Consider the following 25,192-nt stretch of genomic DNA (forward strand, 5'->3'; position numbering starts at 1 on the left):
CGTCATTCCTCATACGTGACGTACTGAATGACAATAGATGGCGAAAGCCCAGAAATATAATTCCTAAATAAGTGCTCCAGCAAAGTACGTCATGATTTAACAAGAGATTGTGAAATGGTTTGTGTAGAATTAAGTGTTATTAAAAGTAAGAAAGTTTTCCTTAAGTGCTGCTATAAGCTACACAAAAATTCCCCTGTAACAGTTTTGGAAGCATGCATGCTCGGTATTAGCAGCTCTTTCTTTAGTTGACGTGGTTTTGATAGATGATTTTAATTTGTCCATTGATTAGATACTTCCTGGTACGGGAATCGGAAAGTGTGGTAATGATAACTGTTTTTTTTTTTTTCAAAATCATTTATTCATGACCTCGGCTTACATCAACACAACATGTTCAATACACGTGGCGACAGTAACTGGATTACGTTGTGTCCTTGTTAAATGAAGTTGCTGTAACCCCACGCATGATATTTTTTCCCTACTGACCACGATTCACTGGATATAACTTTTCATCCCATCCTACGAACTCCAAATAGGCGCTCTAGTCCAGTGAAACATACGAGATGCATGTCGAAGAGAAAACCCCGATATTAAAAAAGAGAAAACGACAAGGAAAGAAATTTATTGTGATTAATGTACAAATAAATACCTTGGATATTTTCCGACGAAGTGATCATGAACCTCCACGCATTTCCGGTAGCGTGCCACAAGCTTCCTTATACCCTCTATGTAAAGATCTGCCACTTGAAATTCCAACCCGTTCACAGTTGACGTCTTGAGCAATTCACTGTCGTTGAAACGCTTCGATGAAAGTCACTTTTTCAGGTGAAGGAAAAGGAAGAAATCGCTGGGTACAAGGTTGTTACTATTAGAGGATGATTGAGTGGTTACCATCGATGTATTGAAATTGTCTCAACACATACGAGCAGGTATGTGTGGGCAGGTGTTGTCTCGGGTCAAAAAAATTCTAGAGCGTAGCATTTCTTTCCGCCGATTTTTGGATGGCACGTCGCAGTTTGTTCAGTGTTTGGCAATACATATCTGCTGTAATTGTTTGTCCTGGTCCCAAGAATTCCACAAGAATCACACCTTTTTGGTCCCAAAAAAGGATTGCTATCATTTGTGAACTGATGGTGTTTGAATTTCTTCATTTTAGGAGAAGCAGAGTGCCGCCTTTGCACTGACTGCTGCTTTGACTGCCCAGTGGCTACGATACCCAGGTTTCATGTCCCGCCACTATATGAGGAAAGAGGTCGTTCCTATTCTCCTTCCAGGGGGCCAAAAATCATGTACAGCTGTCATTCTTTGCTCTTTGTAAGCGTCTGTTACATTTTTGGGACCGATCTCACACACAGTTTGTAATAATCCAGCTTAACAGTCACAATTCTATGCAGTGTTTTCGCAGACACTTCTGGAACTATTTAACGAGTACAATTGTTGTGAACCGGCGATTGGATCACACTTTATCGTTAACGGTTTCCACCAGATCGTCCATCTGAACACCAGATCTTCTGCTGCGCTCATTGTCATGAACATTAGAACGCCCTTCTCGAAATTATCTGCACCATCGCCTGATGTTTCCTTCACTCATTACTGTCGGTAGATAAATGGTAGGCTACATAATTCACAATGGATATCAGCTGCATTCTGTCCTTTAATATTCAGAAATCTAATGACAGATCTCACTTCACATTTGGCGGGATTTTATATTACGGCAGCCATTTCACCTACTGCTATTTGCACGTACGAAACTCTACTTGGACGATTCTGTCTCTGTTAGAAACACAGAATACTAGGGCATGCTCCTGCTCATTCTCAACTTCATCAGTGTTACAAACCCCGCGTAAAAATATCAGCCCTCTTTTTAATATGCATCTTGTACTCAGTGGCGAAGGGTGATAGTTTCAAGAGGGTAGGCCCAATGTTATAATAATAATAATAATATCTGCATTACCTATATCATCTTTTCAATTAATTCAAAATGTCAGTTATTCTTACCAAATATGTCTATTACTTTCTTCTTAAAAGCTGTATCCTTGGCTAATATTCTTTTTCAACTGTAGCGATTGAAGCAACGCACTAAGTCTGTCGTTACTTATTATATTCTCCGGAATGTTCTAATTTTCTTCAGTTCACCCATGCGCTTGTCTCACATGATGTTGTAGTAACTGGAATACTTAAGCATACATTTAACAAGCGAAGACATTCTAGGTATAATTCTCGCAGGCCGTTTGATGAGATGTATTGGAGCAAATTAATAAGTCAAGATACTGATTTTCGTCGTAAAAGATGATTGTCAGTTCATTCCGCAGCTGATTACCGTCGAAAGTGGGATACAGTTTAAGAAGATATCCTAGTTTCTTCCTAAGAAAATCACTATTGTAATCCTGAAACTGTTCACAGTCAAATAGTTCTACAGATTCCAAAGAGAATAAATCACGAAAACTCGTCTCCATCTCAACTTCAAATGCATAAAAAATTTCGTAGGAGAATGGCTTTAAAGCTTTGCGTTTTCTTATCACCGAACTGCAACGAACTAATATTTTAACAAATCATGCACAGTTTCTTCTGAACGCAATCAATATTTGCATACTTCTTTGTAGCTATGCGTGACATATTGGAAGTATATTTTCTTTTGCAAAATATAAAACAGATTATCGATAGACATAAGTTCTTTTTACTACAGAAACACAAGAAGACAAATTGACATGAATTTAACGATTGCAGACCATCGACAGCACTTACTCGATCCGGCTCTCAATTTCCATAACGAAATTCACATATGTGACTCATAGCTGATCTTAATTCGCCGTAACGCAATTTAATTGTTTCAATTGGGAGTGATCGGGTGGGGAAGATGGACTATTACATTATCTTAGCTACATCTGCGAAACTCGTCTACTTGTACTGAAACAAACTCTGCTTAAAATTGTATCTTTAATTATACTGTTCAAAACACATGACAAGCATTCAATCAAGTCATTTTGTATGCCTCTTGATTCCCGTTTTAAAACAGAATCACACTTAAGTATTTTTTATATGCTGCTCTTTATTTAACAAGAACTACAAATAATTTTTTGTACCAATGCATGCAAAACTATCTTGCCCTGTGTTTGTTCTGTTTCCAACACAGGCGTTGGCCTTCGTTCCTTAATAACATATTAGTTTTCAAAAGACTACTGGCCTAGAGCATTCTTTAATAGGAATTATATTATGTTCATATTCTACTCTTACTGGCATTTTCTCTCATTTACTTTTGCAAATCTAAAAAAAAAAAAAAAAAAGTCTCAATTTCTCAAAAACACTTTCCGCCTTATGGAGAGTCGTTTTGACTTATGAGTAGCGTCATACTAAAGGTATGATTACTGGAGGAAACATGTGTTAGTCGAACTCTTTAGTATTGCACTAATCACTTGTCAGAACGACTCTGCATAAGGCCCATACTCTCTACTCAATTCTAATGAACACAACGAGTCTGATATCATACGGGTTTGCGTCAACGTAACGAAATAAAGGGAACTAGTTTCCGATAATGAGCATAGCACCTTTAGAATTGCTTGTTCCAGCTTCTGCGTTACGTTGGAGTCCACAAAATTAAGCAAAATTGGTACGGAATGGGGCCCACGTCTCTTCTCTTTATTTGTTTCACATATCTCGCCTTATGCAGAGTCGTTTTGACGTGTGTTTAGCGTCATACTAAAGTCCTGACTACTGCAGGAAACATATGTTAGTCGAACTCTTTAGTATAACACTAACCACGCGTCACAACGACTCTCCATAAGGCACATCGAATCAAAGTCGAAAGTCTCGAGAGAAACGCTTTATGTAGAAACGCAAGTCGATAAGCGCTGAGGCCGGTCTCTTTCGCAGGTTATTACTAACATGTTCTCTCGCGGTATTTTCTGAGTAGCTTCGCGGTAGTTCTACTGCCGCCTGAGAAATTGCTCGGTGAGCCTGCCAGCAGTGTGCTAACCACGATTTCTTTATCGAACAATAAAATATTTTTTTTTCAACGTAGAAAATTATCATACATTCTGTGCAAGGAAAATGAATTAATTACAAATTATAATTTATGAACGTAAATGGGTAGGACGGGCCTCAGGGTCTCTTACCACTCTTTGCCACTGCTTGTACTAATAGGAGAAGGCTCCATGGGATATCATATGAAACATAAATATATTCAGTTACCTAACTAAAGTTGTCAGAGCTTAGTAGTCAAGAATGTTTTAGATTTTTGTGTCGTATCCTTTACATTTGGTGCGGCAGTACTTGCATTATCACACACACACACACACACACACGCATATATATATATATATATATATATATATATATATATATATATATATATATATATATATATATATATGTGTGTGTGTGTGTGTGTGTGTGTTCATTTATTATGTAGCCAAAATTCACTGCTGAAATCCTCACACCTAAACAATTTTTAAAAAATCCTATGAACATAGGGCAAAACCGCGTTGTTCCAAAGTTACTCGATGCTATAAACGACGAAAATATAACTTTGAGGCTGCCTAGCTCGAAAACTATAAGGCATATTAAAGTCGGTTAAAGAAATACCACAGGAACTAGCACACTCTCTATCTAAATATACATATTTCAGAGTTAGGTCGTACCGGCGCAACGAATTTTATAGAGGGAGCTCGGGTATCGGAACTCTGATGTAAGTACGGATACGAGAAAAAATATGTTTGATACAAAAATGTCTAGTTATTGGTTTATGTCATGTAAGTGAGTATTATCATTTGTCAGTTGTACATTATCACCAATTTTAATATCCTCAATTATGCAACCACACATAACATAGTTTCACATCAAAGAAAAGTGGTTGGTAACACTGCAAACCAAATTCTCACTTGGAATATCACTTGCTTGTGGTGATCTAAGCAAGAAAACCTTCATACAAACACAATATACTAAAGAAATGATTGCAGAGATACAGAAATCCAAAATTAAAACGAACATCAGGGCAAAGGATTCAAACAACTGCTTACCGAAGAGCAGGCATAGCATGGTACCTTCACTGACATCTCACTTTTTCTATCTTGCAAGTAAATAATGAAAGAAATGTTAGAATAAGAAGTTGGAGGAAATTGGAGATCTCGAAACAAACTTTTTAACACGATGTAGTCCACCATGAATTAACGTACTATGACGTATTAATAAAGTATAAATCTTTTGTGTTCTGCGTACTACGCTGAACAAGAACTCACAAAACACTAGTAATTATAACAGATGCTCGATGTGTCCTCCGTCAGCCTCAATACAGTACTCTGCACGATGTGACAGCGATTCACATACACGATTGAAACACATAGGCGTATTATGAATTATTCCAAATCCATCACGAAATCTTTGCTGCAATTCGTGTATGTCGTTTATTTGTTTTTGTACACTATACTTTTGAGGTGTCTCCACAAATAAAAATCCAAATGATTCACGTCGGGGGAGTGGGGAGGCACTGTATGCATCCTCCACGCTCTATCTATCTGTCTTGAAAGTGCTGATCAAGAAACGCCCGGACATCTCGCAGAAAATGTGACGGAGCACCATCGTGCATAAACCAAAGTTGAGACCTTCTCGAAAGTGGAACATTTTCCAACCATTCCGGAAGATTTTGTTGAATAAATTGCAGATATGTTGCATCTGTGAGACGTTGTAGTAAAATATATGACCCAGAAGTTCGTCTCCCAATATGCCTGCCCACACATTAATCGAGACTTGATGTTGGTGTCGGGTAGGCAAACTTGTGTTAGGATTTTCTTCTGCCAATTGGTGTTCGTTGTGGATGTTGACAACATCATCTCGCGTTAACCCAGCTTTATCAGTAAATATAATTAATGAGGGAAACGATAAATAGAGAGTTTTCTACACACCGATTAAGATAACACTCGCAAAAGTATTTTCACAGATGATAATATCTTTCCTCTATTTCTTGCACAGGCTGCAAGTGGTAGGATACAGCTGTTGTTCGCGGAACACATTCCACATGGTCCCATGGGAAACACTTTCTTGCATTGCTAGCCTTGGATTTTCTTCAATTATCTGAAGAATTCCCAGTCTCAAGAAGAATCAGAAGTCAAGACTGTTCGCGGGCGCCCAACTGAATCATATGTAGCACGCAATGTACCTGTATCCCGAAGACTCCTATTGATAGCAGCGAAAGTACTACGGTTTGGAAGAACACGATTTGGAAAATATTTACGATATAGTCGTCGTGCTTCATGTGAGTTCCCATCAGCACGACGATAAATGAAAAATACATATCTTTCATTAAATGTGTACGCCTCCATTGATTACACTTGAACAATACCACACACCAAACGAACATACACCAAAACATCCAACGCCACGCCCTGCGCCGTGTGTTCTATTAAACTAAAGTGTCCACGATAGTTACAGCCAACTTAAACACTCCTACTAGAGGACGACACCAGGTACTTGTGGTACCACAAGTACTTGGAGGCAGGTGTGTCTATTCAGGTGAAACAAGTGCAGGTGTGCGCACCAAATAATTCAAACAAACAAGATTTCTTACTACGTTTATGATGATTATACACAAATTACTTAATGTACTTTTTCCTTGTTATTTAGGGTTCAGTGAGGTTTATGAATCCTCAAGTCATTTTTATTTGGTCTTGAAAGAAATAGTGTACAATCGAATAGAGTTAACGTGTTAGCAAAAGTACCTACTTACAGAAATTAAAAGTCAGGAAAAGAGACCATGAGATTTTTCTCTAAATGTGTTAATTTGCGTTCAACCTAACCTTACCATAAAAAATATCAACAGCTCGTCTTCACCTCATTTCATTTACTTTCTTTCCTCTTATTTAACTATTTCAGAAATATCTCGTAATTATTTAGTTTCAACATTCACTGAACTTCTAAATCTTGAGAGCAGAATCGTGCGACGTTAAACATTTCATTTCTTTCCATTTACACCAGCCTAGATCGTATTTACATACTCACATAGGCACGGGCGTCAATTCTACCGGGGACATGTCCTTCCTAATATTTGTAAAACGTTTTCGTCCCTCCTCCAATATTTCAAGTATGACCTAAAAGAGGCTTAACAATGGAGCAGTTTGCTACGTTCACAAAACAATATTAGGCAAAGTAGATATGAAAAAACTAGCACAAAGGTTTGTTTTTAAATGTGGAAAAAGGCAGTCAGCATTTGGCCCGATGAAGGTAAAGGTAGAATAAACTATAAAGTAACAAACTGTTTTTGTTTAGTTAGCGAGCAGCAAAGCGAGTTTAGTTTAGCTTGAAAGCAAGTTAAAAAAAAAAAAAACACTATTGAGCCTCATTTACATTAGTTGTAGGCTTGTAGGTCTAAAAACCTGTTTTCAAAACTTTATTGTTTCTGAGTATTCACTTCACACTACCTTTTAGCATTGTTTTGTTTTTCACATGCTCTTGGTATCATTTAACTTTAACTAAAATTGTAAAACAAGGTTGAGTTTTGCTGGTGAATAAACAAACTGTAAAGTGTGTACTTATCAGTGCCACATTTTCCGAAAATAAATAAATAAAATAAAATAAAACTAGACTATCAAAGTTAAAAATAAAACTCAAAAATTTTAACTTTTACTTTTTAAGTAAAAAATGTTTTAAAATGCAATATACGAACACAATTTTTAGTTAATTTTTCGGGGAAAGAGTCCCCGCTTACCTGGAGGTGTTCCATACACCCGTCTCCCCAGTATGTCCCCCAAAGTTAATGTGCTACTGACGCAAAAGCACATAAGTGAAAAAAGGTCATCTTAAATACATCTTTTTTCGTTTTTGTTCTTAATAATTTTTTATGCCCATTTTGACCTGCACGCACGTCCATACTTTATGAATACGATCATAGCATCCTCCTGAGCTAAGAATATATTGTTGGGTAGAAAAAGTGAGATGTCAATGGAGATACGATGCTAAGCCCATGCTATTCGGTAAGTAATTGTTCGAATAATTGATCTTGATGTTCGTTTTAACAACATTTCGGATTTCTGCATCTCTGCAACCATTTCTTTAGTATATTTTGTCTGTATGAAGGTTTTCTTGCTTAGATCGCCATAAGCAAGTGATATTTCAAGTGAGAACATGGTTTACAAGTATTATCAACCACTTTTCTTTGATGTGAAACTGTTTTATGTGTGGTTGCATAATTGTGGATATTAAAATTGGTGATAATGTACAACTGACAAGTGATAATACTCTCTTACACGACATAAACCAATAATTAGACATTTTCTATCAAAACATATTTTTTCTCGTATAGGAAAAGGTTTAAATATGGGCTACCACTTTTATTTTCGTTCTCATTTTCAAACAATGTATAGAACTGAAAGTTTCAATGTTCAATAATATATTTCAAAGATTGCTCTTTACTACAAATATTATAAAGTAAATACAAAGTACATATTTCTTTGGAAAAAACTATTTCTTTTAGGAGCTCCAAAATTTAAGTTTTTAAAAACTGGTCTAAATATGGGCCCCAGTTTTAAAAAATCGAAAATAAATATATAGACCTTAAAAGGATACAAATCAAACAGTAAGATTAATCCAAATGCGAATGAACGTTCTACTTGCAAAAATCACATATGTATATGTCAGCATCTGCACCCTCACATTCAGTATGTGCCCACATCAAACACATTTGGCACATAACCCACAATTCGTTAGGGCGGTCCTCTGAAAATTTCACATCACAAAACATGCAGTTTGCATCGTTCTCTTCTGGAATTCTCTGTCATATCGGGAGTTGAATATCACTTTCCCTGCTGTCAATTAATTTAATACCAAAACAATCTTCATCTTCTGAATCACAACACTCCTGGTTTTTATCTTTCTTCTTTCCCACTTCTGATTTTATTTCTACTCTTCTCCGTTTCGATCCATTTTCCCCCTTTGCTTTCCTGGAACAACCTTGTTTTCTCAAATTTTCACTGCCGTCTTCTATGTTTTCCTTAGAGTTTTCAAAATCCAAATGCCTTTTTTCCTGTTTTCGTTTCGTTGCTGACTTTGCCACCGAGGCGGACAAAGCACCGTTATATGGAGAACCTGTTATGCAGGAGGCGCCTGCAGCCTTCGGACCTCGATTACTAACCTTCTTCTTAATTGCAGGAAGTGGTGAAATGTCGAAAGGTATCACAAGACCCTAGCCCATATTTAGACCAGTCATTGTAGCCCATATTTAAAGAATGACGCCAATTTGTTTTGAAATGTTTTGATGATGTATCCTTATAAATACTTACGATTTAAACATGCAAATTATAAACGCTATGTAGTAGGAATACAGTTCATATGAAGCAATTGGTTTAAAACATGTGTGGAAACAAGAAACGTGAAGTATATACATACCTACAAAACTTTTAGCACGACGAAATTGTCTTCTGCGTACTGAACAGCCAACAAACACAAGTGCACATGCTCCGATCTCGCCAACAACTGGTGCCTCGTCTTTTGTATATATAAGTAACTAGCTCTTACAGTTCCCGCCTCAGTGCAGCACTGTGGAGCGCAGATATTGCTGATAGCCCATTTTTAAACCCTAGCCCATATTTAAACCTTTTCCTCTATCCGTACTTAAATCAGGGTTCCGATACCCCAGCCCCCTCTATAAAATTCGTTGCACTGGTACGACCTAACTCCGAAACATAGATATTTAGATAGAGAGTGTGCTAGTTCCTGTGATATTTCTTTAACCGCCTTTAATATGTCATATAGTTTTCGAGCTAGGCAGCCTCATAGTTATACTTTTCTCGTTCATGACATCGCGTAACTTCAAAACAACGCGGTTTTCGCCCTACGTTCTCATGAACTTTTTTTTAATTGTTTAGGTGTGAGGATTTCATCAGTGAATTTTGGCAACATAGTAAATGAACACCCTGTATTTGATACGCTTCCCTTCAACAAGCTTCCTTCAAAAGTTCCCTGTGTGTCAGAAAAGTTTTGCTACAAACTAAGAACGCTACTCTTCTGCAAACATTTGGAGGCATATTTTTGACATGTTTCTCTATATTATTCTATATAATTTTGTACTAAAATCATTTATGAAATTATTTCCAAATCGAGTCATAATATGGTCTTCCTTGACTTTACTATTTATATCAGGGTACTAGATATTCTGTCTAAAGTTGGTCAACTGATTGATTTTGAATGTATCATTCCTTTCAGCACGAATGTTATTTGAGAAGTGAATCCGCAGTTTAACGTGGAATCCAAACGTGGGCTCCCACCGGAAATCAAACCTGAGTGTCCCACACCAAATTCGCATATACTAACCGTATAGCCACGAGGGAGTTTTCACTCTTGAAGTATGTGCTTTAGTAGAGGGCGCCGATCCTGGGGCCCGGGGGAGTCAGGTCCCCCCAAAGCTCATGTTTGCCCCCTATTGTATTTATGAATATACAATATTTAGCATAATTTGAACGCAATTTGTCTTAAAATCCTCATATATATATACCTTCTGCATCTGAATGCCCCTCCCCCATCGGCGCCCTTGGCTTTAGTGGTTATTTTTGAAAGATATTTAGACAATCGTATCTGGTACTTTTTCATTTTATAAATATTATTTTTGAGAATCTTTTGTTGATTAATTGAATCTATTATTATTATTATTATTATTATTATTATTATTATTATTATTATTATTATTATTATTATTATTATTATTATTATTATTATTATTATTATTATTCGTTATGAACAATTTATGTACGTTTTTCCTTGCAGTTCATTTTTCCTTGTATCTTTTTTTTCAGATTTACATACAACGTTTACCGTATTGGAAATATAGCAAGGATTCACCTACTTACTAAGCATACTATGTGGTGTACGACATAAACATTTGGATTATTGAAATTTATTTCTAAAATTTATGTTATTTAGAAGTTTCGGGAGTTAGTTATGGCATCTCTTCCTGCAACTCAATCTGAACATAAGAAAGCCTTCATGAGCTCTAAGGAAAGAAATAGTACATGCAATGACAAAGAACCAAAGAAGGTGGCACCATCAGATGTTGTCAAAAATGATGTACCTAAAAAGAAAAGTATGTCATTGGATAATAAGAATGAATCTGGAAATTTAAGTGATAAGGATCTAAGAGGGAAATCTAAGAGCAGGATTTCCGAACCAGCTGGCTCACATTCTGAATTAAACAAGATATCAAGTTCAAAAATAGAAAAGATGAAGGTCCATAAATCTCAGTGTTATCTTCCAGTAAGAAAATATGGAAGTTGCGATCTAAAGAAAAACGCTACTATAGTTGAATCAATAACAGCTTGCAGCTCGAGAATTCAAGCTACATTATCTGATTTGCAACAATTAATACCAAGCATAAAGGTGTTGGAAGAACAGAGTGAAGTTGAATCTGACTCGAGTGAAGCTTCAACAAGGAACTCTGATGCCCTTACCTCGTCAGACACTGTTGCTGGAGGGAAAAATGCTTCAAAATGTAAGTAAAATGCATAAGATTAGTATTGGTAGTGTAAAAAGAAAAGCTAGTGTAGAATTCCCTCTAATTGCACTAGGACTACTTCCAGCGACGTAACTAAGGGGCCAAACGGGGCTTGTGCCCCGGGAGCAGGCTTAGGTGACGCAAAACTGGGTAAATATTTATTTTTACTATAAGGCAAGGAAAGGAGTTTTAGCATACTAAAAATCTTAAAATAAACACCTCAGAAGCTTAACAGAACATCAGCGACTCAGCAACCTTAGGATCGTACCCATAGAGCATAAGTAAACTTCAAAGGCATCTTTTGAGAAAATTGTAAAAACTTTGCAGCCAAAAGAGTATACAAAGTTAAATTTTAGTTCCAGCTTTTTGTGTTTTCATTTAACTTACGTCAATTTAAGAGATTTGCAAACTGGCCGAGAATAATACTCGAGACAACAGCTTATCATGATTAAATATTCTAATCTAAAGCAACAGACTGTTGATTTATTCTATACCTAGGTACATATTCACATCTCGATATAATTAAAAAAAAACATTCTGATTTGCAGTTATTATGATAAAACTACAAAAATATATCAAGCATGCTACTCTCAGATTACACTAGTCGACAAAAAATACTTTTTCTCTAGCACACGGAAGAAAATACCTGATTCTAATAGAACTTTTCACGTAAAATTCGAATTTGCAATCAGTTTTTCTCCATCACCCCAGTTTTCCCGTGACAGAGGGATTTTCGTGTAATTTCCCCCCCTTTTTTACAATTTCATACCTGTAGCTCGGGTACCCTTAGGTATATAAATACACAAATTATATTGTATGTTAGCTTGTTTTATACTTAGTAAGCCCTCTAAGTTTCATAAGAATCGCATTATTCTTTCTAGAGAAATGAACATATTTATATAAAAATATGCCATGTGTACTGTTCATTTTACCATATTCATTAGTGCAGATAAAATCACATATAACTTCCACGAAAATTACAATATAAGCACAGTTTATACCTCATTGGATTTGAAATAAAACATATTTTCAATGATGTATGCACCGTGTCACCATTTTTTGTATGAGGGGGTTTCTAAAGCAGAGTTGGCGTGGGTCAATGAAAACGTGACCCACGACCCACTGACCCACCGTGACCCACGACCCACTGACCCACCATCCACTGTAACCCACTCTGACCCACGACCCACCATGACCCACCACCCACCGTGACCCACTCTGACCCACCACCCACCATGAACCACTATCATTCACTGTGACTTACTCTGACTCACCAAAATCCATCGTATTCAACTCTGAACACAATCCACGGCCTCTTCTGTACTGACTAAAGAGTTTACACTTGTAATAAAACAAGACTGTGAAATTGTCACTAATCGGAGTTTGAATTTCTAGTCAATCGCTCAAGCACCACTCTGTTACAATAACGGTGGATCTGACCTTGACGATATAATATGGTAAAGTGTTTGTCAGTAAGGAAATTGAAACAGTCCGAGGTAAGGGGAAATTAGTGTGTGCCTAAAATATACTTGTACTAAGAGAGTATTCTTGCAAGTGTTAATTTCTGAACGCATTCCAAAAGAAACTTCTATTCGCAGGAAAATACCCTGTACAATATGGAAAAGGTTATGGTTTTTCAATTCACAGTATTTTTCTCACAAAAGACTTGAAAAATTAGTTTTTCATAGTGTATAAAGGTGCTCGGGTACCCTATATGAGAGCATCTCCATAAAGTATGCTCATAATTGTAATTTGTGTAATCACTAAAACACCGCGTTAAATTTAAGTTACAAATATGCATAATTGCAATTATTATGAATATTTATTCAAAGTAGTTTACCTAAAGCAAAGAAGAGACTTACTAAAAATTAGGTACAAAGTTGAATAACACAAATAAGCCATTAGCAATACAAGTATACATTTTCCATAACTCATAATTTTCCATCTTAAAACAAATCTGAAATCGGGTTTATTTTCTGTTGGTAACTTTTTCGTGGTAAATCATCCGCAGCGGAATGATGTCCATCCTTCAGCCAAGAAATAACTAGCTCGTCTACTTTGAGCTTGTCTAGCGGTAGGCCATTAACATTGATGAACAACAAGTTAGACAATGTTTGAGCACTTAGTCTATTTCTAATATCAGTCATCTGTAAATTCATAAGGAGAAATCTCAGTTCGCACTCTGTCGTGGAAATTGATAATACTTCTACCCGATTCTGCAACTCCTCATCGACGATCTGCTTGTTAGACTTAAGTCTGATAACGATTTTTCTTGGTCAGTTTTGAAATACTCAGCAAGAAGTGTCATCTCTCTATCACCATACAACATCTCTTCCATATCGACCATGTCAGTTGGCAATGCCGTCTCATGGAGAACACAAACTTCATCTGCCATGCTTTCGATAGGGAATCTTGTGAATAAATTATCAATTGAAGCTTGATAAACTGGTGATTTCTTATTTGTTTATAAATTTAATTTTTGTAATTACACATGAAGGTTTGATGCCATTACCAAGTTCCCTCCCCCGTCTAGAAAGCGAAAAAGAACGAGGTTCCTGGAAAGTGTTCAGAGGTGAATGGCAATTTTCCTCCTTCCCCTTCAATTACCACACTGATGTTTGCCATGTGCCAAATTACGATGAATTTCAATTAAATTATCATAGTATAATTATTTCTTTGTTCAATTATCGATACTTTTCAGTGGAAAAAAGGATGAAATTTGAAAGTTCAAAATCAAGGTAAGTAGACCAACCTAAAGGGTAAAAAGTGTAAAATTCTCCATATAATTATACGTACAATCCAAACTTAAAATTTCCGTGTAATTAAGCTTACAGTACAAATTTTATGCATATTTTTCTCACAACTTTATGGGTTGATTGCCCTGTGCTGTAAGCGCTCCATAAAATAAACATAAGCTTCAGCATGGGGAACTCATGGTACAATTTGTACAATCCGCGGCAAAAAACCTGCAACATGAGGATGTAAGTTTATTGTGAAACTACGCCTAACAGCACAGGGAACGAACATAACGTCTAAGTGGAACGAATCACGCCAGGATAAACCTTGGCCTCCTCCCATGCACACTTATTTTGGAGCAAAAGGCTTCGTCATTTCACAATAAACTTATATGCTCATGTTGCAGGTTTTTTGCCGCGGATTGTACCACACGGGTGTTTCATGGTACATTGCGTTATAACTCTCCTATTCGAGCTTTTTCGTCCGTTTTTTTGTTTTTGTTTTTCAAGTCCAGAGGCATTGTAGAAGACCTTACGTATGGTTTCACACCTTCCTGCGTCGAGACATAGGAGGTGATGTCGTCATAATTTTAAAATATATATTTTCTTTTATTAAGCCTATGTTCATTATTTTTGGCGGGCTTATTTTTGCACGTATAAGATTGAAATTTTGCACAAACATTCAGTCCACCGAGTAGTATTTACCAGATTTTTTTTTCAGATTTCTGCGTTAAAACAAGGGGGGATCCACTCGGGCAAAAAATTGAAAAAAGGAATATTTTTACCAAAAAAAAAATCTCTTTCTTCGGAATTTTCCCGCCTTAGATACATGTGAATGGTACCGCCTGAAAGGCAGTTCCATTCTAAAGAGAATGATGTGCAAACCATGATCCTAGGGTAATTAGGGATGTCTCAGGGAATTTTTACAAAATATCCTTCTGTATACGGCAATATGGGACATTGTCGGTATATTTTTTTTGGCTGGCTTACTTTTGCACCTAGAAGATTGAAATTGTGCACAAACATTTAGTCCACCAAGTAGTATATAACAGATTTTTTCAGATTTCTGCGTTAAAACAGGGGGGTCCAGAGGGGCAAAATCTTTAAAAAAGGGATATTTAGATCAAAAATCCCTTTTTTCGGGATATTCCCGCCTTAGATACATGATGGAGACATGTAAATGGTACCGGCTGAAAGGCAATTCTATTCTGAAGAGAATGATTGGCGGATTATAGTCCTAGGGTAAATAGAGATGTCTCAGGAATTTTTTTACCTGAGATCATGGTCTTTTGCGGTAACTTGGGGCATTGTGGGGATTCTTGATAAAATTTCTCCCGCCCTTAGTATTCGAGATAGAAACTTGAAATTTGGCACACACATTCAGTCTACCAAGTACTATTTATCAGATTTTTTGAGATCTCTACGTTCACACAGGGCCGTTCCAGAGGGGCCCAAAGTGTGAAAAAAATCCCCAAAACTTTCCCTTTGACATCACTTTTCTCTCTCCTGGTATATGGTATGGGCAAACAAGTGGCACCATTTGAAAACCACCTTTATTCTAAAGAGAATGAGGTATGAACCATGCTCCTAGGATAAATAGTGACGATGCAGTAGCTGCTTGACTGAAAGTCTAAAAAATACCCCCAAAACCCAGGTACCCGAAAGGGTTATAGTAGAAAGCAATGGATATATGAAGCCAAGGACTGTATTTTTTGTTTCTGATTTTTTTTTCTTAAATAACATAGATCGTTGTCGATCATTTTTACAAACCAACTCACTACCAATTTTCCATATATAGAAAGTGCCCCTCCCCCATAAAGGAGAATTTAAAAAAATCTAGGACACATTCTGTTTATTTTCAATAAAGAGTTAATACACTGAATTTCAGTTCCTAAGTTTAACGGCGTGCGAGATACTATCTTTTTCGCAAAAATTCGAATCCTCACTACCTCCTTAGGATATTATGCATTATAATGAAAGCAATATAACATCCCAGTTTGGATTAAGGCCTAACTATATACCAAAAGTAATTTCATTTGACTTTGCAATTTGACCGTGATTATCATGCACACATAGTTACACTCATTTTTTTATATAATAATTTATATATTACAGTGATTCAAAATGTATTTTTTCCAGTAGTTAGCTCTTTAAAAACTCACAGGTCTCGAAAGCCAAGTAGTAGTATAAGTCCTTTGTTATTATTACAATTACAAATATCAATATCCAAAAGTACCTGAAGTTCTTTTTTCATTTAGATATAGCATACTCACCTCAGCTAAGTAGACAGAAACAAATGGAAAAGGAAGGGAAATGATCTTGAAAGTAAAACGAAGACAAATTTACTAGTCTTCAGAAGATACTGTCTACAATGCAGTGAGTAGAGTGGGTCGGTATATCATACTGAGTCGGTGGGTCGCAGTGGGTCACGGTGGATGGTGGGTCACAGTGGGTTACATGCTGTTGACCCACGACCCACTCAGAAAACTTGACCCACTCCATCTCTGTTCTAGAGGGATTTTGTTGGAAATTCCCTCTGAAAAGTAGTTTATAAGATTTTTTGTCTCAACTTGCTATTTGTATATAGTGATGCAGAAACAGGAACTGCATTAAAACATAAGTTTATGTCTACTTAATAAATAATAAAAAAGAAGTGAGTGGTATCTTCTTAATAAATGAACACTTACTTACCTTAACTGAAATGTTTTAGTTGTCGACTTTCTTCTGCGTTTGGCTTCTGGAACTTCTCTTTTGAGTGTCCAACAGTAATCAGCTAGCATTTGTGAACACCACTGTCCCTGGTATCTCTTCAATATGGAGGAAACGTCCTTATAAAAACGTTCCCCATGCTCATCACTAACAGCACCAAGGTTTTCAGGAAAGAAATCCAGGTGGGAGTCTAGAAAGTGAACTTTAAGGGACATGTTGCAACCCATTTCCTTGAATGATTGCAGGAAATCACTCACAATTTCACGGTAATTTGGGGCTTTCTGGTTTCCTAAGAAATTCTCTGTTAAACATTTAAATGAACACCAAGCTTCTTTCTCAACCGGAGTTAAGAGATTCTCAAATTTTTGGTCACGAATCAAACATTTTATTTGGGGACCTACAAAAATCCCTTCCTTGATTTTAGCGTCACTAACCCGAGGAAATTTTTCCTTGAGGTAACAAAATCCTGCATTACTTTTGTCCATTGCCTTAACAAAGTTTTTGAAGAGCCCCAACTTTATGTGATCCTTCTGTCCAGGAGTTAATACACGCTTTGGCCATTCTTTCTTGATGTAATGTTCCGCTTTGTTCCTGCTGTCCCATTCGCAGAGGAAACAACAATATTTCGTATAACCAAGCTGCAAACCCATTAACAAAGAAATAACTTTTAAATCACAGCAAGCGGTCCACTTGTATTTCTCATACTGAATTCTTTCTAACACTATTTTGATGTTTTCATAGGTTTCCATCATATTAGTTGCATAAGCCAAAGGCACCGAAGGAAATTTGTTGCCATTGTGCAAAAAGACAGCCTTCAAACTAGTTTTGGAAGAGTCAATAAACAATCTCCACTCTGTACTTATATGTGCATGTCCAAGTGTATCCATCACAGCACAGACATTATTACAATACACTAAATCATTTTCTTGAGAATAATAGTTTTGAAACTCTGTATGACGGTTTCGAAAAATATACATTTTAGTGTCACGGTGGAGCAGATTCCAGCCTTTAAGTCTAGAAGCAAGAAGTTTCGCCTGTATCTTGGAAAGTTTTAAATCCCGTACGAGGTCATTTAGTTCACCCTGAGTTATCAGATGGGGATCCAATGTAGGTGTGCTTCCTATATAAGTGGGATCATCTTCTTCATTTGGATCTCCAGTAGTTGCCTCAAGTACATAATCCTCATTTACCGTAAGATGAGCATGAGGTTCTGGTACAGGTAATTCTGCACTGTGTGGAACTGGCTTAATTGCTGATGGCAAATTAGGGTACTGTACTGTGTGCTTAGATTTACTGGTTATTCCTTTTATCTGTGTAATACAAAAGTAGCAGTCTAAAGAATGGTCTAAAGAATGATCCTTTGGTTCCCTCCAGATCATCGGTACTGCGAAGTTCATGTTTCGTTCACCATTTGCCCACCCGGTCAGACGTTTCACGCAAGTACAAGAAATGTAGTGAGGAGCTCAATTCCTATATTGGTCTCCTACACAGCAACCAAAATATAACTGATAACACTTCCTCACAAGTGGAGTAAAACATCGACGTTGCGATTTAAATGTCAGCTCCCCACATACATAACAGAAATTGTCCGGCTGATTTACACACTTCCTCGGCATCTTGTATACTGTAAGGTATCACACACACATACACACACGAATCTACACTCCATCAATCATGAAGCAGCACAAACATAATCTAACTCAGTGCATCACCACACAACACAATCTATTCGAACTCCACAATGCACAAACACTTCAACTTACACGCGGCTACATCTAAAATACGTCCAGCTTGGACCGTCACTCAACGCTACTAACAGTCATCAGGCTACGTGAGTCATCAATTTTTTTATGCATTTTGCCAGATCAAAATATTAAAAAGTGACTTATTTTCCACAGAAATCATGCGTGTATTTGTGCTTGTATTTGAGTATCCATCTATGTGCCGACAATAATACGTCAAAGTTAGGTTTTTGTGTTTGGTAAAAGTCTTGCATAGTATATTCTTTATTACCTATAAATAGACACAATAGTTTATATCTCTAGACAAAATAATTCGATTCGCATGAAATTAACATTATTTATTAAGTAGACATAAAACTATGTTTTAGTGCAGTTCCTGTTTCTGTATCACTATATACCAGTGTTGGGCAAAAACAATTGAAATCAATTGCAATTGATCAATCAATTGAAAGTAATTGCTCTGAAAATCAATTGCAATTGATTTCAATTGCAATTGATTTCAATTTGTAATTGACAATTAATTTCAATTGCAATTGAATTCAATCATAAAATTTGCAATTAAATTTTCGTCAATTGTTAATTGTTAATTGGTCACCAGGCAATTGAAACTTTTAATTGTTAATTGTCAATTGCAAAGAGTGCAATTGAAACATTCAATTGTTAATTGCAATTGACAATTGAAACTTGTAATTGTTAATTGTAATTGTTAATTGCAATTGAAATCAGCAATTAAAACTGAAGATAAGAAGATGTGTGTATATTGTATTGTCCACTAGTTACTGTTTTACATATTTCAAATAAGGTACTTATAAGAAATGCTGGATGCCTACCATCCCTTTCCCCCCCTGGGAAGAGAGCCGTGAAACTAAGTATTTTTTAAATATATTATGTTTATGGTTCTATTCCCCTCGAAATAACTCTATATGCCCGTCATGCATACAACAGGAATGAGCACGAGCGAGTTCGAGCGAGTTTTCTTTAAAACTCGACTCGACTCGAAGCAGACATCTTTGAGTTCGACTCGAGATCTCGGCTCGAAAAATTTCCCCCAACTCGACTCGAATTCGGATCGAGTTTCCAGTCGAGTCGAGCCAATTCGAGCTAAATCCTTTGTGTAGTTCCAAGTACTACTATCTTCAAGTATCCTACATAGACAATATAATTATCAATGATACTACTACTACTACTATAACTAATTATTATTATAACACCGTGTACCTGTATAAACATGGAATATAGGCGGTTTGTATCGGAATACTAAAAATTAGTTAACTGTCGATCTCGGTAGTCAAGAAATTTTCAGGAGGCAAGGACATCGGTCACGAGGTTCATGGTTTGAGTTCAGGAGGAGCAAGTATTCGGGCTCGAGCCAAAAATTGTTAGAAGTTATGGGACTCCAGCCAAACATGTTTAAAACTGCTCGACCCGGGTTTAGGGTTGTCAACGACTCAAGCGGCTCGCCCACAGCTCATTCCCTCGAACCGAGCCGAACCGAGAAGTGAGCCGAGCCAACAGCTCATCCAACCGAGCCAGCTCGAGCCGAAGGCTCACACGAGCCGAACCGAACCGAGCTGATTGCTTACCCCAACCGAGTCGGTTCGAGCCATTGGCTCAGTTAAGCTAACTCGAACCCAGCCTATGGACTCGTTTCAACGGAGCTGGTTCGAGCCATTGGCTCCAATCGAGCCGAGTCGATAACTTGCCTTTACCAAGCCTATTCAAGCCATTGGCTCAATTGAGCCCAGTCGATGGGTAATCCCAACCAAGCCAGCTCAAGCTGTACGCTCAGTTGAACCGAGCCAGGCCGGTTGACATCACTATTCCCGTTGGGCTTCTACTTTGGCTAAAAAATTGGACCGTGCAGTTCTCAGCCTTGATGGTAAGAACTACAAAAAATGATATGAAATCTTTAGTTTTACGTCCCACGCTTATGCCGGTTAGGCTAAAGGAGACGGTGATGATGGGAAATGAATGAAATGAAGAAAGTGGGAGGGAAAATCCACGAGCACGTTGTTTGTCCACCACAAAGTCCAAACTGCGCGAGCTGGGATCGAACTAGGGACCTCAAGCACCGGAGGTGAACGCTCTACCACTGACCCACCGCGCCCCCAGGTAAAAACTACAGTATATACTTATATTGGTGCTCACGGCGTCATTAACTTGTTCCACCACCAACGAATTTCGAGGTACTTTGTTTTGCATCTTTTGTGCGTGTTTTGTGTCGCTTTGTGCGCCTATTCCCCACATTTTGTGCATCTCCGGAAGTGGGTCAAAATGGGCCTACAAATATGGCGGAACAAATTATTGCTCTTCCGCCACTAATGAACTTCGAGGTAGTTTCCTTCACATCGTTTTGTGCCGTTTTGTGCGTCTACTTCCGTTTTGTGCGTCATGGGAAATGGGTTAAAATGAGTCCCCAAGGTGGGACGAAAATGACCAAGAGTTCCGCCACTATTAAATCTCGAGGTCGTTAATTTCACATCGCGTACCCTTTTGTGCGTCTATTTCGACGTTTTGTGCGTCACTGGAAGACGGTCAAAATGGGCCTCGAAGGTGGGACGAAAATGACCCACTTCTCCGCCACTACCGAATTTCGAGGTCCTTCCTTCTGCATCGACTACTGAATTTTCGTGCGGTTTCGTGCCCCCATTTCCACGTTTTGTGCGTCAACAGAAGTGGGTCAAAATGGGCTTCCAAGATGGGACGTAAATGACCCACTGCTCCGCCATTACCAAATTTCGTGGTCCTTCCTTTCGCATCGACTAGTGAATGTTTCGTGCCGTTTCGTGCCCTTATTTCCATGTTTTGCGCTTCACCAGAAGTGTGTCAAAATGGGCCTCCAAACTGTGACCAAAATGACCCATTGTTCAGACACTATCGAATTTCTAGGTCGTTTCTTTCGCATCGTTTAGTGCCTATTTTTTAAAAAAGTTTTCTGCGCCTATTTCTCGTCTTGTGCATCACCCGAGGTGAGTTAAACGGGGCTTTAAAGTAGGAGTTAAATGGATCACTGTTCCGCCACTATCGAATTTCGGGGTTGGTTCTTTTGCATCGTTCAGTGTGTATTTTGTACCCGTCTGTTCGCCTACTTCCACGTTTTGAGAATCACCAGAAATGCGTCAAAATGGTCCATCAATGTGTGAGGAAATAGAGCCATTGCTCCGCCACTGTCGAATTTGGAGGTCGTTTCTTTCGCATCGTATAGTGCCTGCTTTGTACTGTTTCGTGCTTCTATTTCCACTTTAGTGCGACAACGAAAATGGGTCAAAAATGGCCTACAAGTATAGCGGAATAACTTAATGCTGTTCCGTCACCATCGAATGTCGAGGTCGTTTTCTTCACATTTTTTATGCATGATTTGTGTCACTTTGTGCATCAGTGGGAGAGGGTCAAAATGGACCTTGAAAGTGGAATTGATATGTCTTTTTCTGCCATATTTGTAGGTCGTCTTTGACCCACTTTCGTTGGCCTACAAAACGTGAAAATATGCGCAGAAACGGTAAAAACATGCACTGAACAATGCGAAAAAGCGACCTTGAAATTCGATACAGGTGGGAGAGTGGATAATTTTTCTTCCCACATTGAATGCCCATTTTGACCCACTACCATTGATTCACAAAACCTGGAAATAGGCTTACAAAACGGTAGAAAACACGCACAAGATGATGTGAAGGAAATGACCTTGAAATCGTTCCTGACGGAACAGCATTAACTTGTTCCGCCATATTTGTAGGATAACATTGACCCATTTCCGGTGACGCAGAAAACGAGGAAATAGGCGCACAAAACGACACAAAAAATTTCCATGTAATTAAGATAATTTTCCATTTAAGTTTGTAAGCTTAATTATATGGAAAATTTTATACATTTTTCCTTTACGTTGGTCTACTTTACGTTGATTTGGGACTTTTAAATTTTATTCAGTTTTCCACTGAACAGTATCTATAATTCAACAAGAAAATAATTATTAATTATAATTATTATCTATATAATTGAATTCATTGTAATTTGTTCAATAACAAACACTGTACCATTTCGTACTAGCTGTTATGCCCGTTCTTCGCATGGATCAGATAAAATATCAATGTAAACGAACTTAACAACGTGAGAACAATTAAGAAACATTTCTAAAATTGGATATATTTTGTGTGAATATATATACAACAACGTACATGTGTTTTCATTGGGAAGGCCGATGGGGGCTGAATTTGAACGTATACACTATCGGGGGTGTCACTATACGTCTGAGCAACCCCAATAAATATGGATTCGACACAAATTCTACTACTTTTACATGTCCCGGTGATCCACCCCTCAGACCCCTTGGTTCGTATTGTGAAAAAATCTCCTCTGGCCCCCACCAACCCCCAACCAATACCGCGAAAACTATGAATGTGACACTAACATCTGCCATTTTCTACTACTTTTTACATATGCCATTAAAAGTCCCTATAATCCTCTGGTTCCAATTTTGAAAAAAACAATGCCTCTGGCCCACAGCCGATGGGGGCTGTATTTGGAAGTCAACGCCTGTGGAAGTATCATCATTCATCTCAGCGACAGCGAAAACTATGGATTTGACACTAATATCGTGACTTTCCATTATTTTTACATGTCTCGCAATTCCCCACCCCCGGTGACTCCCGGCCGGCATACAATTGTGGCTAAATTTGAAAATCATCGCTAATGAAAGTATCACCATTGATCTCAGCCACCGCGAAAACTACGGATTTGACATCGGTCATTGTGGATTATTTTTACATGTCTCGTGATCCCCTTTATAATGCTCCCCTTTCCTAGCTGATGGGGGCTAAATATGAAGTAAGCGCGGTCTTGAGTTTCACCATTGAGCTCAGCTATCCCGAAAACTATGGATTTGACAGTAATATCGGTCATTTTCGATTAGTTTTACATGTCTCGGAATTCCCCCCTCTGGTGACCCAAGGCCCGCATACAACGGTGGATGAATTTGAAAGTCATCGCTAATGGTAGTGTCACCATTGATATCAGCAACCGCGAAAACTATGGATCTGACACTAATATCGGTCATTTTGGATTACTTTTACGTTTCGGTATCCCCACCCCCGTTGACCCACGGCCCGCAGCTGAATATGGTGAATTTGGAAGTTAATGCGATCGGAGTTTCACCATTGACCTCAGCGACCGCGAAAACTATAAAATCGACACTGATATCGTTTTACTTTTACATGTCCCGGTGAACGCCCCCCTGAGACCTCCTGGTTCGAATTTTGTTAAAAACGCTTTATTTATTTTATTTATTTATTTATTTGCCAAAGTTCCAGATACAGCAAGGCAGCCATTTTACACTGAAACTATATAACATAGAATATAAAATTAACAATAACAAGTATAAACAAAAAGCTATATACAGGTCCATAAGTGTGGCAATAACAAATTGAAATAAAACTAAGGTTCCATAAGTGTAGCAATAATTTCCTGTCGGAAAACATTCTCAGGTTTAAAAATATCCACGTCAGAAGCAATGGAGTTAAATGCAGAAGCCAGTCTATAGAACAAAGAACGCTGAATAATTGATAATCGAGGCGTGTTGCAATGAAGTAGTTCACTATTTCTAGTTCTTCTTGCAGGTACCCGAATATTAAATTTAGAGATTAGTTCTTCAGTTCTAAGTTTCCCATTTAGAATTCTATGAAGAAACATCATATCAAATAGCATGCGACGAGATGAAGGTGTACGGATGCCAAGAACAGTCAACAATTCAGGTTTACTTAAACAGCGTACAGAAGGTATTCTTTTCCTGACAATGGCAAGAAAGAAATTTAGAACTGAGTCAATGCGAGAGAGAGTTGATACGCTAGCCATACTCCAAATGGTGGAACAGTACTCTATTTTGGTTGAAATGAACGTTTTATAGAATATACTTAAGGCTGTAATATCCCTAATCTCAGTAAACCTGTACAGGAGACCTAATAATCGCATAGCACTCTTGGTCATGGCAGCAATGTGATCAGCAAACAGAAGTCTTTCGTCGAACACAACCCCGAGATCCTTCTGAGATGAGACCTTAGCAATAGGATCATCTCCAATGAAGTAGGTAGAAGGGATTTTGTTTTTCTTTAATGAAAATGTAATGGTAGAAGATTTTAAGGGATTTACTTTTAGATTCCACATGCTACACCAGTCCAGAAGATCGGAGAGGTTTCTTTGCAGTTCAATCACATCTTGAGCTGTCCTAATTTCCCGAAATAATTTGCAGTCGTCAGCAAAGAGAAGAATTTTGGTATCAGATAACTTAAGATAAGACGGGAGATCATCTATGAAGAGAAGGAAAAGAAGTGGGCCTAGAATACTACCCTGCGGAACACCAGAGAGAACAGGAACAAAATTCGAAGCAGATCCAGAGAGAACAACACGTTGTTCACGTTCGGTGAGATAGTCTCGTAACAATGAGAAGAAGTTGCCGTGAATATTAAATCTATGTGCTAGTTTATGAAGAAGAAGCTTAGTGTCAATGCGATCAAAAGCTTTAGTTAGGTCTAGATAAATTACATCAAGTT

At 37.8% G+C, this 25,192-nt stretch overlaps 1 protein-coding gene across 2 annotated transcripts in view; it reads left to right on the top strand.

The window, feature by feature from the left end:
- Positions 1-25,192, top strand: part of LOC145674551 (uncharacterized) — a 324,837-nt gene that overhangs the window by 199,457 nt on the left and 100,188 nt on the right. For both annotated transcript variants that reach the window (XM_081744724.1, XM_081744723.1), the window contains exon 2: positions 10,773-11,464. In XM_081744724.1, coding sequence (XP_081600850.1) covers positions 10,918-11,464 — 547 coding nt within the window. In that variant the 5' untranslated portion in view covers positions 10,773-10,917. The remainder of the gene's footprint in view (positions 1-10,772; positions 11,465-25,192) is intronic.

The sequence above is a fragment of the Thermobia domestica genome, chromosome 17 (genome assembly GCF_964235325.1).
Source record: "Thermobia domestica chromosome 17, izTheDome1.hap1.1, whole genome shotgun sequence".
Classification (NCBI taxonomy): domain Eukaryota; kingdom Metazoa; phylum Arthropoda; class Insecta; order Zygentoma; family Lepismatidae; genus Thermobia; species Thermobia domestica.